This window comes from Chenopodium album, chromosome 25, assembly GCF_948465745.1.
Source record: "Chenopodium album chromosome 25, dcCheAlbu1.1, whole genome shotgun sequence".
NCBI classification, from domain to species: domain Eukaryota; kingdom Viridiplantae; phylum Streptophyta; class Magnoliopsida; order Caryophyllales; family Amaranthaceae; genus Chenopodium; species Chenopodium album.
In genome coordinates, this window is record NC_137858.1 from 11362586 (window position 1) to 11378951 (window position 16366).

Genomic DNA, 16366 nt, shown 5'->3' on the forward strand with positions numbered 1-16366 from the left:
TCAGCTCTAATTAGCTCAGTGTAGTTTAGTTCAACTCCAATCAATTCAGTTTAGCTCCTAATTTCCTTCTCTCGTAAAATATTCATTTCAGCTCTATTTAGGTTCAGTTTTCTCCCTCCGCGCTTTAATAAGTGTTACACTTAGCAAATCCGATCGTGTTTTAATAAGTGTTATACTTTTTTATGGCAAAAGACTATATTAAAGTAGCATATCTTTCTCTTTTCATGATCCTCATCCAACCCCCCTAATACTTTTTTTTAATTATATTTTTTACTCACATTCATTACTTTTCAATAAACTATCAACCATACTGTTTTTCATTCTTTTACAAATTTTTAATACTCCAATTACTCTACTTACCTCTTATTTTATTTAAGTCAATTAATTGTCTAAAACTATATGCGGGTCAAACTATAAAACTTAAAAAACACAAAGGGAGTGGTTTAGTTTATTTCCAATCAGTTTACTCCCTTCGTGTTTTTTAAGTGATACACTTTCCATTTCCAGCCGTGTTTTTTTAAGTGATACACTTCTTTTTTTTGGAAAAAAAATACATTAAAATATTATATCTCTCTCCTCTCATGGTCCCCACCCAAACCCACTACTACTTTTTTATTATATTTTTCCTCTCACATTTATTACTTTTCAATAAACTATTGACCCCACTATTTTTCTTTAACAATTTTTTAATACTCACTACTTCACTTAGCTCTTATTTTATTTAAGTCAATTAAATTGTCTAAAACTATGTGCCGGTTAAAGTGTATTACTTAAAAAAATACGGAGGCAGTAATTATATTCAGTTCAATTTCAACTCATTTAAGTAAACGTGAACACAGAACTAAAAAACAGCCCATGGATTTGAATGATCATCAACAAAGCATTGGTGACGTGTAGAGAAATGAAGAGACAAGCACACAACTTAAAAAATAAAGATTTTTAAAATCAAATCAGGAAGCGTAAGAACAGAGGCATAAATATAAAAGCCAAAACCTTTTCAAATTCTGGATTCAACAACTTTGCAGAATTGCAGCTTTGCTCATCTTCACTCTTCAGGTAAATTTTTTTATCATTTCTTGTAAATTATTCATAAGTCTAAATTCTTAGCGTTTATTTCCTAGACTAGACTAATCAATTGATTATTTGCTCTTCTTTAGGTGTTGTACTTTTGATTAAACTTGAAATAAATTTCTATTTAGGGAAACATAAGCTCGAAATTTTGTATCTTTATAAATGTTCAAGTAAGATTTAGGTAAGGGAACTCAAATTACAATTCACAACTTAAATACTTCAAATTTAGGGCTAATTAGTTCATAAAATGACTAAGGATCTGTTTGTTTTTACGAAAACTTTTTACATTTTCCCGTTTTTAATAGTTTAATCAATTTGGCGTATGAAAATGAAAATCAATTTTCCCCAAAAATGGAAAAATGATTTTGCAACCCCAGCTTCTCCTAGACTTGTTTTGTTCATTTTCTTGAGATGCAATGTAGTTCGAGTCTATATTAATTAAAATAGAAAATCAGTAAAAATAATTCATGTTCAGCAAAACTCATTTCAGTTCACTATAATTAATTCCAGTTCAGTAAAACTAATTTCAATTCAGCAAAAATAAGGTGAGGTGAACGAGGCCTAAGTGTGACGGTTTTCAAATAAAAACCATAGTGACTTCAAATCAGTGTGTTGAATACTTGAATCGAATGAAGTTGAATAGATACACCCTTAATATAGTAATGGATATATCATATCATTCACATGATTTAAATTTATCCATTTTCAGCCATTTAAACCATGTTTTCTTATTAGTGTTAGTAGAGTTTTTCAAAATTTACTACTCCTTATGACACTTTGAACAAGTCTCTCTGACGTCGTCTGTCTATATCATTTAAACTTCTATGGATATTCTGTTTATCTTCAGATTAAGTTGTTAGGAGACCTATTTGAAAAAAAATGGTCAAAAATTGGGGCTGGCCAGCTATTGGAATTGATCTGGGGGCTAGATTCTCACGCGTTGCAATATGGAAGCATGGTGAAGTTGAGATTATAGTCAACAAAAAGGGCAACCGGAAAACACCATCTTTTGTTGCTTTTACTGATAAACATCAACTTATTGGTGATGCTGCCAAGAAACAAAGTACTCAAAACCCTGCAAATACTGTATTTGGTTAGTGTTCCTTTTTCTACCTCAATGTTATGGTCTTATATATTTACACTGATCGATGTTTGCTTGGTGGGAATAGTTTTTTTTTTTTTCTTGGTTTGTGTTCTATTGCCCTTCCATTACTTTCTCTTGTGCTTTTTTGAAGAACTATGTCCATTCCCATCATGCCTTTTTCTTCGTCGAATTTAAATCATTTGCAAACCTTTTGAGTGACAATAAGAATCAATGAAGCTGTACACCTTATACATATTTGGGGTTGGAAATGCATTACCATGGAGATTCATATGAATCAAAATCACTTTGTCTAAAGGGACACCACAAATTCGTTATTCCCTCAATTTCTAATCTCATATTGGCTGTAAATTACAACTTCAGTTTTGCCATAAATTGTTTGTTTATTCATTGTCTCTAAATTAAGCCCTTGGTTTATATGGTGGAATAAGACTCTCCTCCCCCCACCCCCTTCTCTGTTTTTTTTATTAAAAAAAAATAATAATTTTGAAGCTCATATGAGTAAGTCTATATCAATTTGTTCTCTCATACTTGGTGTTTGCAGATGTAAATAAGCTTATAGGAAGGACATTTAGTGATGTAACAGCTCAATATGACATCAAGAGTTGGCCATTTAAGGTCATTGCTGGTGCAAATGATAAGCCTAAAATTGTGGTTTCGTTCAAGGGCGAGGAGCAGCAGTTTGCTGCTGAGGAGATATGCTCTATGGTACTAATGAAGTTGAAGGAGACTGCTGAGGCTTATCTTGGTGTGAAAGTGAAGTATGCAGTTATTACTGTACCAGCTTACTTCAATGATTCCCAGCGGCAGGCAACAAAGGATGCTGGAATTATGGCCGGACTCAAATCTGTTCATATCATTCACAAGCCAACAGCACTCACCTTAGCTTATGATTTAAACAAGAAAATTGCTACCAGCTGTTTGGGTAACAATGTTCTAGTTTTCAACATGGGAAGTAGGACCCTAGACGTCTCTTTGCTAACTATTAATAAGAATATAGTCGAGTTTAGAGCAGTTAATTGGAACTCCCAACTTGGGGGAGATTGTTTTGATAGAAATATGGCAAACTACCTTATCAAAGTGTTTGAATATGACATCAGTGTAAATGCTGAGCAGTATGGAAGGCTGGTAGCTTATTGTGAGTGGGCAAAGAGGACACTTTCTACTCGTGCTAAGGCTGCTATTGATCTGCATTGTGATGATCAGTATCATCATTTCTCTTCAACTCTCACTCGTGCAAGATTTGAACGGCTCAATGAAGGTTTATTCAAAGAGTGTATGTGCCTTATTGAGAAGTGTTTGGGAGACGCCAAAATGGAAAGGAGAGACGTTCATTATGTTGTCCTAGTTGGCGGGTCAACCAGGATCCCAAAGGTGCAGCAGATGTTGCAAGAGTTTTTCCATGGAAAGGTTGTCTGCAATAGCATCAACACTGAAGAAGTTGTTGCTTATGGGGCTGCCATCCATGCTGCCATGTTAAGTCGTGTTATTGATAACTCTCCTATTTGTCCTCGTACTGAAAAGGAGCTTCATCTTGGTAAGATTACTAAGATAGTAAGATATATATGTATGTGCTTCATTATTATTCGTGGCTAGTTTAATTGACCAGTAGTGCCTCTTTGTTAGCTGTTCTCAAATTTGCATTGGTGAAACCATTTTGATTGCTAGCGACTTTTGCTCCCCCTCATTAGCACTAGAAAAACTTACCATGTTAGTTTTGACCATCTCTTTTAATGCTTGGTTTAGCATTTGAACAATGGTTGGAGATTTATTTAGGTTGCTCAGTATCAACCTCCTTATTGTCACTACTATTATTCTGTTAGTTTGTTATGATGATTGGTCCAATTTACTCCAGATAAAAGAGGTCGAAAACTTATTATATCAGGAATTGGAAGTTTTCTATTTGGTCAAAATATGAGGTCTCTTACATAATTTACTAATAGCTTAAAAATTGAATTGTGTAGGTGCAGCTGTTGAAGAAAGATTTTTGATTCCTTGTAAAAGAAGAAGAAGTGCATTGCAATCCAGGGGTTGACACCTTTTCTTTTATACTTCGTACATCTTTTTTTTTTTTTTTTTTTTTTTTTTATACTTCGTACATACTCTATATATATAACCCTACCCTAAAATTTCTGTTAAATTTGTTTTATATTTACTTATGTTTTCAATAATTCCTGTTTTCAGTTCAGGAATCTTCTTCGGCTGCATTCTTACAGGACATTGATTCACTGCTGGAGGACCTGTCCAAGGTATCCAAGAAAAAAACCGTATCTTTGTCCTCTGCGAAAGCTGGATTCTTTAAGCTTTTGGAGGAAATTAGGTGCAACCCAAATGACCTTCAATTAACGAAGAAAATGTCTCAATCACTCAAGGACTTTCACCCCTCCCTGCCTATGAATTCGCTGACTGTTATCAAGTCTCTTGAAGAGGATCTTTTGGCTTCACAGCATCAATTCACGGAATGGAGTAAAAAGGAAGTTGCCGCTCCTCTGAAACTTGAAGAAGCTGGCACAATTCAATCCCAACTTACTAGGATTAAGACTAAATTATCACAGAAGACATCTTTTCGAGATCAGCTCAGATTAAAAATAGCTGAAACAGATAAGGAAATAGTCAAGTTAAAGTGTCGCAAATCTCAATTTCAAAGAGATCTCAGCTTGGCAGATCAAGACCTTGATAGGCTGACTCGCTCCATAAGCCCTCAAGTCGATGTTGCTAGGCAGAAGTCTGCCCAGTTGGTTCAACTTCGAGAGGTCAGCAACTTTAAGGCTAAGGCTTGGATTTCATTAGAGGCTGCACTCGATAGCATTGCCAATTATTTAAAGAATTTGTAAGTGCTGCCTTTATTTTTAGTGTAAAAGTGATAATTCCTAGTAGTAAATTAATGAAACTAGTAAGGAAGGGAAGCAAGGAAAGGGAATGATTTTTTGTACAAGCCGAATGTTTTTAACTCCCCTCCCCTGGTTTGTTGTAGTATTATTTTGGAAGAGATACTCAAAACTCGTTCTTTTGTCTATAATGATGGTCTGAAATGCTAGAAACTCTGATGTAACTTATTTGAACCTCCCTTAATATAATCGTTCCCTTTCTACCAGAAAATTTAATGAAACTAGTACAAAACTCCCTTAATGTATGCTCTTTCTTTCTAAGTGATTTACTATTTACGGAGTACTAATACGTAACATACTAATTAACATGTTTGGTGTTACCGTGTTTACTTTTGTTCATGCCCGATGTTATGCAGGTTGGACAAATATGCACTAGTACTAAAAGTTTCAAAACCCAATTCCTTCCATCAGAAGAAACTACTAGTCGAGGGGAAATTTTTTTTTTTACTAATGAGCATAATATAGATTAGTTTACGTATGTTGACTAGATTAACATTGACTTGGAAATGGAAAAGTGTGCTACAAAACAAGGCAGCAAAGGAAAGACTAGTAACAGGGAAAGAAACTAAGAAACCAGAGCAGGTAAAAATTAGGTAGACAAAACTAGTGTTTTCTCTTATTTGTTTAGTGTTAAAAGATGACAATGAATGGCAAAAAAGTTAACAGCTCGGCAATCGAAATCGATCTTAAAATGACTTACTAGTGTGTCGGAGCTTGGCAGCACGACCGTGTTGAGATCATCACCGACGATCAAGGTAACAGAAAGACATTGTCTTAGGCTGTCTTTACTCATAATGAGCGTAGTGTTTAACAGCACGAACATTAACTTTTAACAAAGTGTGCACAATAGCATGAACTTTGACTAGTAGCTATAACAACACAGATTTCTACATCAGGTGCACAAAATAACATAAATGAAACTCAATAGTAGAGATTTTGTCGAAAACAAGGTATCTTTAATATTTTTTATTATAAAAAATCATCTTCGATTACGTGTCTCAATTTTCATGTGTGAATAATGATCAGACAAGATTTCAGGGGTTATTTTAGTTTGTAGGGGTTAATTTAGAGATCAAATTTAGTAATTTTTTTTTATTTTATTTTTTTTTTTACCAAAAACGTATCCATGGTGTTATGAAATGCTCCAGTTAAGGTCTTGGATCAATTAGGACCTTAAAGAGTAAATATGATGTCAAATTTGCAAAAAAAGTTGATAAAAATTTTAAGATTTTACGTCTTCAAAAAAATCTCCAGTGTTGGATTTCATTTATGATAATTTGTGCACCCAATGAAAAAGTTGGTGCTTTTATGGCTATTGGTCAAAGTTCATGCTGCTACACACACCTTGCTAAAAGTTCATGTTGTTGAGGCCAATTTTGCCTTTTTAAAATGTTGATATAGAAATTAAACTATGTTCTAATAAAGCAAACAGTCTCTAACATGACATGAGAAAACAACTGAAATTGACATAACACGAACATGAAATTAACACAACACTAAACCAACCTTAATACGATTTGTTGTGATAAATTATCCTGCATTTTGCATCTATACTATATATTAAAAGGCGTCCTAAAAATGTCAATGTGTCACGTAGGCTCTTTTTAGTTACACCACGTCAGCTTCCCAACATCTCATGACATCACATCACCTTTAACAATATAAAAAGACAAGGTTAAGGAGATTTGAACACCCAACCTCTTATAACAAGGATGACTATTTTACTGTCTAAGCTAATTACCAACCATGTTATCAATATGGAGTTAGCCATCTCCGTGATTGTGAATGAGGTGTAACCTTCACACCCGTGATCGGTTTACAAGTTCTTTAAACTTGTTGGCGACTCTTTTATCTGTAGCTTCCTTCTCTTTGGACACGACTATGCTTAAATATATGATCACAGTTGGGAAAAATTCTCTACAATTACACTAAGACTATTTTGTTTATCGGAACCTACCTAATTTTTTTTTTTATTTTACAACCTATCAAATTCGAAAAGTATAGTTTTTGGTACACTTAACGGATTTCGAATTTGCGTGTTAAATTTTTAAGCCGTGAAAAGTGTTCGAGAAAGATTCTGAGGGTCAATTTAGTTCTTTCGGATCTAAGGGCCTGTCCACATTTACTAAACTGAGCTGAACTGAACTGAACTAATTAGAACTGAACTGAACTGATTGGAGCTGAACTGAACTGAACTAAGCTGAAATGAATATTTTATGAGAGAAGGAAATTAGGAGCTGAACTGAACTGAACTGATTAGAGCTGAACTGAACTGAACTAAACTGAAATTAAGTAAATGTAAACAGGCCCTAAACTAACATAATTGTCGCGTCTTGCGTGTCCAAATTTACATTATTGGACACACAAATTAAAACGAGACTCGCATAAAAAAAAATAAATTGACAAGACTCAACTCTAAAATTTGACCCGACATTCGATACAAACACCGAAATTGATACCTCGTAGAATATTGTTGAGTACCTTTTCTCTTAACATGTACCTGTATTGACAACAGATGACTATTAAATAAAGTCGGCTGATAATCAACTAATTCAATAATAATATTGCAATGTATAAAGTTAGCTGTTATAAATAGTACTCCGTATAAGTAATGCCTAAAATGATTACAAATTACAATTAAAAATTACGTTTTAACAAATTACATTTCCAATTAACCAACTTACAATCCAAGATTTCCAACGGTAATAAATTGAAGTTTGGCGAAAGTTAGTTCGATCGAATTGAATTTCAAGAACATAGCATAGATTTGCCTCAATATGTTCAACGAAGAAATAAATTCTCTAATTAAATCAAGAAAGATGCAGAAGGTAATTTCATTTAAGAACATAGCATAGATTTGCCTCAATATGTTCAACGAAGAAATAAATTCTCTAATTAAATCAAGAAAGATGCAGAAGGTAATTTCATTTATTGCACATTCTTTTTAAATTCTATGAATCTAATAATGAATATTAATTGAGCCCTTAATAATTTGGTTTAGCTAGGTTTTGATACCGCAAGAATGGGTTGACGAAGAATGATTAAATAATCTTCAATGCATTATTTTTCAAGCCCTGTATAACATAAAAGTTGATATGCTCATTTGTGCATTGAAAGGTATTGTGAAAACCACTAGTTGTGAATATGCAACATGTCGTAATTTCATGCATGATGAATCTAGGAATGTTTTATATCTGACGTTCAAATATGAGATAACTCAAGAAAGGTCCATTTACTGGCAAAAAAAGTCTAGTCCAATTGGACTTATGTTCAAAAATTGGGTGAGAATATTGATTTGGGGTTTGCAACATCGGGTCAAAATATGATAATTATTACTCCGGAATTTCAAGATTTAAAAAAACTGTTAAAGACAGTTAATCTGGTGATTATCGATGATTTGCATCATATAGAGATGAAGGCGGATTACTTTTTAAGTCTGTAATACAAATCATGATTAATTTCAAAGTCAAACTTGTTTTCCGAGTAGTTGATACTTTATTATATATTGACAATTCTGATGAGGATTCTAGGTGGTTAAACGTATGTAAATAAGGTTTTTGAATTGATTTCGCGACGTGCGGCCATATTTAGTAAACCGCATTTCAAATTATAAAAAAGCTATATAGAAAATCATTGATAGTCTAATATCTCCTAATCCTGGACTTGTGTTCGTTTGATAGAATTCGGGCCCACGTGGAAGTTTATATGTATCCAAATTTCATGTAAAACTATTTAATGATTTCATAAATTTCATCACAATTTGTACAAACATGTTTGTGAGAGCTGTGAGAGCTCATGTCTCTCACTTTCTTAATAGAACCTTAGTTTCTATCAACCATGCATTAGTGGAGCTCTCTTAATTAGCACACCTTATCACTCATGCACCTACAACCTAAATAGTTGTTTTCTATTCTCTAGATTTTTCCACACTTATCTATACTATTATATACTAAGATATTTCTACCAATTGGTTGTTAGTGTAGTGATGATTGGGACTACACTTGGTAGGGAGGACTCGTGTTCGATCCCCCGCAACAACAATCGGGAGGGGACTGGAACCTAACCACCCAGAACTGATCCCCGAATCCGGATTAGCCCAAAGGGTGAACCGGGTGGAACACCAAAAAAAAAAATATACTAAGATATTTCTAGAAACAAACATGTCTTGATTTTCTACTTTATTCAAGATTAGATTAGCTAGAGAGCGTGTATATACTGGAGTATGACCAAGAAGAAAAAGAATTCAATGATTTTAACAGGGGCGGATCTATTAAGGTGCACAGTGAGTCACGTGACTCACTAGCACCAAAAAAAAAAAAAAAAAAAAAAAAAAAAAAAAAAAATCAAATAGACCTCCTGTTACAGATATGCGGTCTCTTTGTTGCTTCTACTTGAGTTTAGACCCATGTCTGTTTTATAAATATCAAAGAGATCGCCTATTAAATATCAAATAGGCGATCTCTTTGTTGCTGCTATTGTCACAACGCCATTTTTTTTAAAATGTTCTACATAACAGGTCTCTTTTTGTCAGGCATTGATAATGAATTTTTTGCGCTACTTTCATATTTCATTATGGAAACCTGTTATATTAAATAACTGGTCTCTTAAGTTATTCCACTTTTCTTTTAATAATTCTTGTTTTTATTTATACTATATTTGTGCAACTAATTTAATATTTTCCCACAAAACTAATTAAGTAAAAAAATCATAAAGTTAGTTTAATTTAATAGTTTTATAGTACTAGTATGTATTTTTTTATGTCTTATTTTTGGATTGAAATCATTTTGGTAAAATATAATTTTTTAATATATTTTTTGGATTGAAACAAGTGATTAATTATTGATGGTGACTCATAAGTTCGAAAATCCTGGATCCGCCACTGGATTTTAATATAAATACTAAGTAGACAACAAATAAGTTATTGTACAAAGAAAATACAAGTATAATTATGTTGATCAATAAGATTTGATTTTGAATCATTTAAAACACTTTATGGTAGTATAGTCAAAAGGAAGAGAAATAAACAATACAATACATAATTTACGTAAGGTTTTTAAGAAGAATTTGACAGTACACTTAAAAAATGGTCGTTTATGGGAAGTGGGGCACTTAAAAAACGTAGTATCTTAACCTGGAAAAAAAAAATAAAAAATAAAAAATAAAGCAATAGAAGGTGTTTGGTGGACTGGCCACATACAAGACTTACCCACGTGGGTTACCATAGGCCCAATATATATGACACATGCTTCACATCACATTTTCATACTACTACGTAATTTTTTACCCACGAAAAAGAAAGAAAATTCTTTAAATTAACTTCTCAGCATATATTCCCATCAATCACTCCGTAGCTCCACACCTGTATTTGGTGAGCAACAATGGAAAATAAAAAAACCATTACTTCTCCTCTTCCACCATATTCTAATTGTCTTCCATTAGAGATTGAATCCAATATCCTTTCAAGACTATCTATCAAAGATCTTCTTCGTTACCAGTGTGTTTGCAAACGTTGGCGCGATGAAATTAAAAACCCTAATTTCATCAAATCTCACACATCCCAAATCATCAAACTAAACAACACACATTCAAGAGCTTATGTCATCTTATTTTGTCGTTGGTCGGCTAAATTATATTCCCTTGATTACCAATCTCCGGAAAACGTAAAGAAGCTAACCCGATTTTCTCATCCTTTAAACTATGATGCTCAACTCTTTGGCTCGTGTAATGGCTTGCTTTGTTTCATCAAAAGGTTAAGTAGAGTGTTTTCGATTTACAACCCGGTCACCAACACGTGTAAGGATGTCGGTGTATCGCCCTTGAGACCTTATGATGTGTTTGATGTCAATGCGAAATATATAATAGGGTTTGGTTACGATTGTACGAGTAACGATTATAAGATTTTACAAGCGGAAACAGACAATATGTACTCGGAACTGGTTAAATCTCCCCTCCATGTTTACAGCTTGAAGAACGATTCATGGAAAGCCGTACAACCTTTAACGATGTATTTGTCGACTTATACAAATCGAATGGTTTACTCTAATAATGCGTTGCATTGGATAGATTTAAAGCCTAATAATTCAACGACTACTGAAATAATGTCAAAAATCATAACGTGTTTTGACCTTGGAACGGAAGAATATCATGAATTACCGCTTCCTAATGATGATGGGGTTTTTAATTTTGTGTTGGCTGATATAAAGGGTTGTTTGCATTTGGTAAAATTTTCTACAATATTTGATGGAATGGAGATATGGGTTATGAAAGAGTATGGTGTGAAACAAACATGGTCGAAATTGGTCAGCGTTGAACTCGACGACATTGCTATTTCTAATATAATTAGACGCCAACTCCTCTTTGGCCAACCTTTTGATCCATTGCCTCTAGCTTATTCAAAGGACGGACAAGAAGTCCTGGTGGGTTTAGGGCAACCTGGTATGGATTTTGTTCAATTTGATACGGGTAGTGCAGCTTTTAAGAGGCTCAAAGTACAAGCATGTGATTTGGAAACTGATTTTCGCGATACATATGTAGTGATGCCATGGGTTGGTTCCTTTGTTTCCCCTAACTTATATTGCAATTCAGCTGAAGTGAATTACTAAATTAGGTTATGGTACCTATCTCTGTCTACGTCGTAATTGGGTTATTAAGTCTTGTTTAATTTCTAGGTTGAATGGATATTTTTTTAAGTAATATTGTCCTCTCCAACATACATCGTATGTAGTTCTCTGTCTAATTTTTTATTATGACCAAGTTTAGTTTAAATTAATTGATCAAACAATTTAATGAGTGTAGTTACTGATATTGTTGCTATGGTTACTCATTGCTCTTCATTTCATTATAATGCAATAAGTGATTTTATGTTTGTTCCTTGCTCACTAATATTATGAAGTTCTGTAAAAGGGGTTTTGTATGAATTAGCAAGAATAACTGATCATAATCATGGCCAAGTTAATAGAAGAAGATGATAATGTGATTAATAATTTAAGCACAAGCTTTCGAGTAGCTTGTTTATTTCAATCCCAAGGCTAAAACAAAACTAAGATTATTATCCCTCATGCTTCTTAGCAACAATTTTCTATGTACTTTGTACATGGTACAATCAAAGATGCTTAATTAGCTGTAAAAGTACCTTGTAAGTAATTATATAAGCTAAAAATCGTCTTGATTGTTTCAAGAGGGTGCACCTTGCACCCGAGTGTATATAACAATTTCTACTCAGTGTTGGGATGATTTATGAGGTGGTGGGGTGCTAGAGCGTACTATTTTCTCGACAAAGATGCACTAAAGTTTCAAAGTCCAATTCCATCCTTCCATCATACGAAACAACTAGTTGAGAAAAAGAAAAACACTAATGAGCATAATATAGATTGGTCCACGTAAGTTGACTAGAACATTGACTTGGAAATGCAAAAGCGTACAAATTAACTTATTAAGGCAGCAAAGGAAAGACTAGTAACAGGGAAAGAAACCAAGAAACCAGAGCTCATCAAAAATAGGCAGACAAAACCAGTATTTTCTCTCATTTGTTGTTGTGTTAAAAAATGGCAATGTATGGCAAAGATGAAGTACAAAGTCCGGCAATCGGAATCGATCTTGGAACGACTTACTCGTGTGTCGGAGTTTGGCAGCACGACCGTGTTGAGATCATCACCAACGATCAAGGTAACAGAACGACACCGTCTTGGGTTGCCTTTACTCAAAATGAGCGTCTTATTGGTGATGCTGCAAAAAATCAAGTGGCTGTCAACCCCAGTAACACTATCTTTGGTTTGTTCCTTATTACTTACTCTACTCTCTTTTACTTCACTATTACTTGTATTAGTACTCGTTAAAGTCTTGACGGGTGATATTCAAGTACGGAGTATTATTTTGAATTGTTTGTGAGTTCTGTTAGTTTTCCACAATTTACCTTTCAATTAGACAAATTTCATCATATATACAACCGGTTATACATTGCAAGTTTAAATCAAGATTCATTCTCCTACTCATAGAGAGTATAAGCACATAGCCAAATTAAAGAAATACTCCATTTTGATTATACTAGTACCACACAAAGTATGATTATCTGTACATATAAATAATGCTTCAAAAATGATTGAAAAACTACATAAAATTGAACAGAGTCAGACAACAGACCAATAATTAAGGCTTTGTACTCACCTACTTACTCAAAACTTTCTTTTTTTTTTTTTTTTTTTTTTTGCTAAACTTAAATTATTTTAGGCTCTTAAATTTGTGAGTAATATTCTTGTTAATTTATTTTACTGAATTTTTGTATTTAGTGTGAAAAGAACCGAGCGTAGTTGAATAACATAGAATACACCCTCCGTGTTTTTTTAAGTGATACATATTGACCGGCACATAGTTTTAGGCAATTTAATTGACTTAAATAAAATAAGAGGTAAGTGGGGTAATGGAGTATCAAAAAATTGTTAAAGAAAGATAGTGGGGTTAATAGTTTATTGAAAAGTAATAAATGTGAGAGGAAAGATATAATAAAAAAGTAGTAGTGGGTTTGGGTGGGGACCATGAGAGGAGAGAGATATAATTTTTTAATCTATTGTTTTGCCAAAATAGGAAATGTATCACTTAAAAAAACACGGCCGAAAATGGAAAATGTATCACTTAAAAAAACACAGAGGGAATATGTTCTTTAATTTCCATGATAAATAAACTAAAACAGTGAAAGGTAAAGATTTTCATACTTTCACTTTCTGACTTTAGAGGTTCACACAACCTTTAATTGTCTTTTGTTGCCCCACTTAAACTATCCATAATGATGTGCTTGAAACTTTTTATGACACCCTCTAATTTGTCTTAATTTTCATGCATTGCCTAATGATCAATAATGAATTAATGATCATGGACAGATGCGAAGAGGCTCATAGGCAGAAGATTCAGCGATGAGACAGTGCAAAATGACATAAAGCTTTGGCCATTTAAGGTGATCGCCCACCCCGAATGTGGTGAAGACAAGGAGCCAGTGATAGTGGTGACCTACAAGGGTGAAGAGAAGCAATTTTCTCCCGAGGAGATATCTTCGATGATCCTCGTGAAGATGAAAGAGACAGCAGAGGCCTATCTTGGCTCGACAGTGAAAAATGCAGTGATCACGGTTCCAGCCTACTTCAATGATTCCCAGCGTCAGGCTACCAAAGATGCTGGAGTCATTGCTGGACTTAATGTTATGCGTATTATCAATGAGCCAACAGCGGCTGCCATTGCATATGGTCTTGAGAAGAGGGGTGATGAGTGTGACATCGCGAGAGTGAATGTGTTGGTCTTTGATCTTGGTGGTGGGACTTTTGATGTCTCTATAGTCTGTGTAGAAAAGGGTGTCTTTGAAGTGAAAGCGATTAGTGGTGACACTCACCTCGGTGGTGGAGACTTCGACAACAATATGGTGAATTATCTTGTGCAGGAGTTTAAAAGGAAGCACAATGTAGATGTTAGTGATTATCCAAGAGGTCTTGTTAGGTTGAGAGCGGCTGCTGAGAGAGCTAAAAGAATACTTTCATGTGCTCATGAAACTACTATTGAGATTGATTGCCTTTTTGAGGGTATTGATTTTACATCAACAATTACTCGTGCTCGATTTGAGAAATTGAATTTGGAATTATTCAGGAAGTGTATAGATCCTGTTGAGCAGTGCTTGAAGGATGCTGGAATTGAAAAGAGTGATATTCATGACATAGTCTTAGTAGGTGGGTCAACCCGGATTCCTAAGATCCAGCAGCTTTTGCAAGAGGCTTTCAATGGGAAAGAACTTTGTAAAGGCATCAATCCAGATGAAGCTGTTGCTTATGGTGCTGCTGTCCATGCTGCTACTTTGAGCGGTACAGGTAATAAGGATATTGTGCTTCTCGATGTTTGTCCGTTATCTCTTGGCATTGAACTTCGCAGTGGTAACTTGCTTGTTGTTGTTCCTCGTAATACTAGTATCCCAGTTAAGAAAGTTAGCAGGGTTACTACTGCTGATGAAAATCAGAGTGTTGTGTCATTCCCGGTGTATGAAGGTGAGAGACAAATTGCTAAGGCCAACAATTTTCTAGGTAAATTTAACCTCTCAGACATTCCTGCAGCACCTGCTGGTGTCCCGAACTTTGATGTATGGTTTGAGATTGACGGTGATGGGATTCTTACTGTATCTGCAGAGGATATAGGTACTGGAAACAAAAACCAGATCACCCTTACTAATCAGAGTAAGTTATCGAAGGAAGAGGTTGATAGACTGTTGGAAGAGGCGGAAAAGTACAGGGCTGAGGATGAAAAATGTTTGAAGAAGGTGAAGGCTAAGAATGATTTGGAGAACTATGCTAACAAAATGTGGGAGATGTTGAGAGATTATGCAGAGAAGATTGAAATTGATGATAAGGCGAGGATGGAGAATGCCATTGAGAAGACAATGCAATGGCTAGATTGGAATTTCCAGCTTACTGAAGCTTCCAAGTTTGAAGAAAAGATGAATGAGCTTCAAGTCATCTGTGAACCCATTATTGCTGAAGCGTGTAAGCCTGATGATAAAACCGCTTGCTCGCATCTTCAAGTGAGTCCTATAAGAGCTTTATTAAGAAAACAATTTTGTGGATGTACTGGAGTGTCTAAAATTTTCAAGGTTTTTGGAATAGATGATGGTGCTTAAGAGTGGTTGAATGGGCATGACAAAAGTCGGTTTTCAGATTTTAAGATGTTTTTGTGGTAATAACATTGTGAAGGAAAAATGATACGCTTTTCCTGTAGATTAACCTTAATGTTCCCTAATTTGCAATGATCCTGTTGTAAAAAAAAGCAGTGTAGTAACACTAGTATCTTGTGTTTTCAAGTATGTTTATTGAATGACCAAGTTTTCTTGGACATCTATATTATTAGTTTACTAATAGTTTGGTCTTCCAACTTTGAAAGGTAGGTTCCCTTCTGTAGAAGGGCGACACACAAAGCAAATGATATAAACGAGATTTGACTAATTGACTTCATATCTTGAATAGTAGAATACTTTTATGTGAAGATATATTTCAGTATTAAGACTTCCATTTATCAACTCCAAAGAAGTTATTGAGGGTTTAGGCTCGCAACAACTTTCTGCGTTCATTAACAGTTTGAATCAACTGAATAGTCTGGTAGCTCAGGTTTGATTGAACATCAAACATTTTACAGTTCAGCTTTTTCGTTTGGTCGGCTTTACGCCCACTTTGGATTTGAATCGAGCTTGTAAACATCCTTTTGATTAATTAGAAAAGATGTGTTAGCACATAGTCCCGAGTTTATTACCACTTTAAACCGAGGAGAATTTCCTTGTACAAAG

General features: G+C 34.4%; 2 protein-coding genes across 3 annotated transcripts; both read left to right on the forward strand.

Annotated features, from left to right (window-relative positions):
* Positions 1–10982: 10982 nt before the first annotated feature.
* On the forward strand, positions 10983–11663 carry LOC145613676 (F-box/kelch-repeat protein At3g06240-like). The gene has a single exon (XM_081668759.1). It carries the CDS (start codon positions 10983–10985, stop codon positions 11661–11663), a length of 681 nt encoding a protein of 226 aa, XP_081524885.1.
* An 884-nt stretch (positions 11664–12547) lies between these two features.
* On the forward strand, positions 12548–15845 carry LOC145614677 (heat shock 70 kDa protein 18-like). 2 transcript variants are annotated; one of them, XM_081669748.1, is made up of 3 exons: positions 12548–12831; positions 13935–15116; positions 15219–15845. In XM_081669748.1, exons 1-3 carry the CDS (start codon positions 12606–12608, stop codon positions 15704–15706), a joined length of 1896 nt encoding a protein of 631 aa, XP_081525874.1. In that variant the 5' UTR covers positions 12548–12605; the 3' UTR covers positions 15707–15845. The 2 variants fall into 2 exon arrangements, with proteins under 2 accessions (XP_081525874.1, XP_081525873.1); XM_081669747.1 differs by having other exon boundaries at positions 13935–15845.
* Positions 15846–16366: the final 521 nt, after the last annotated feature.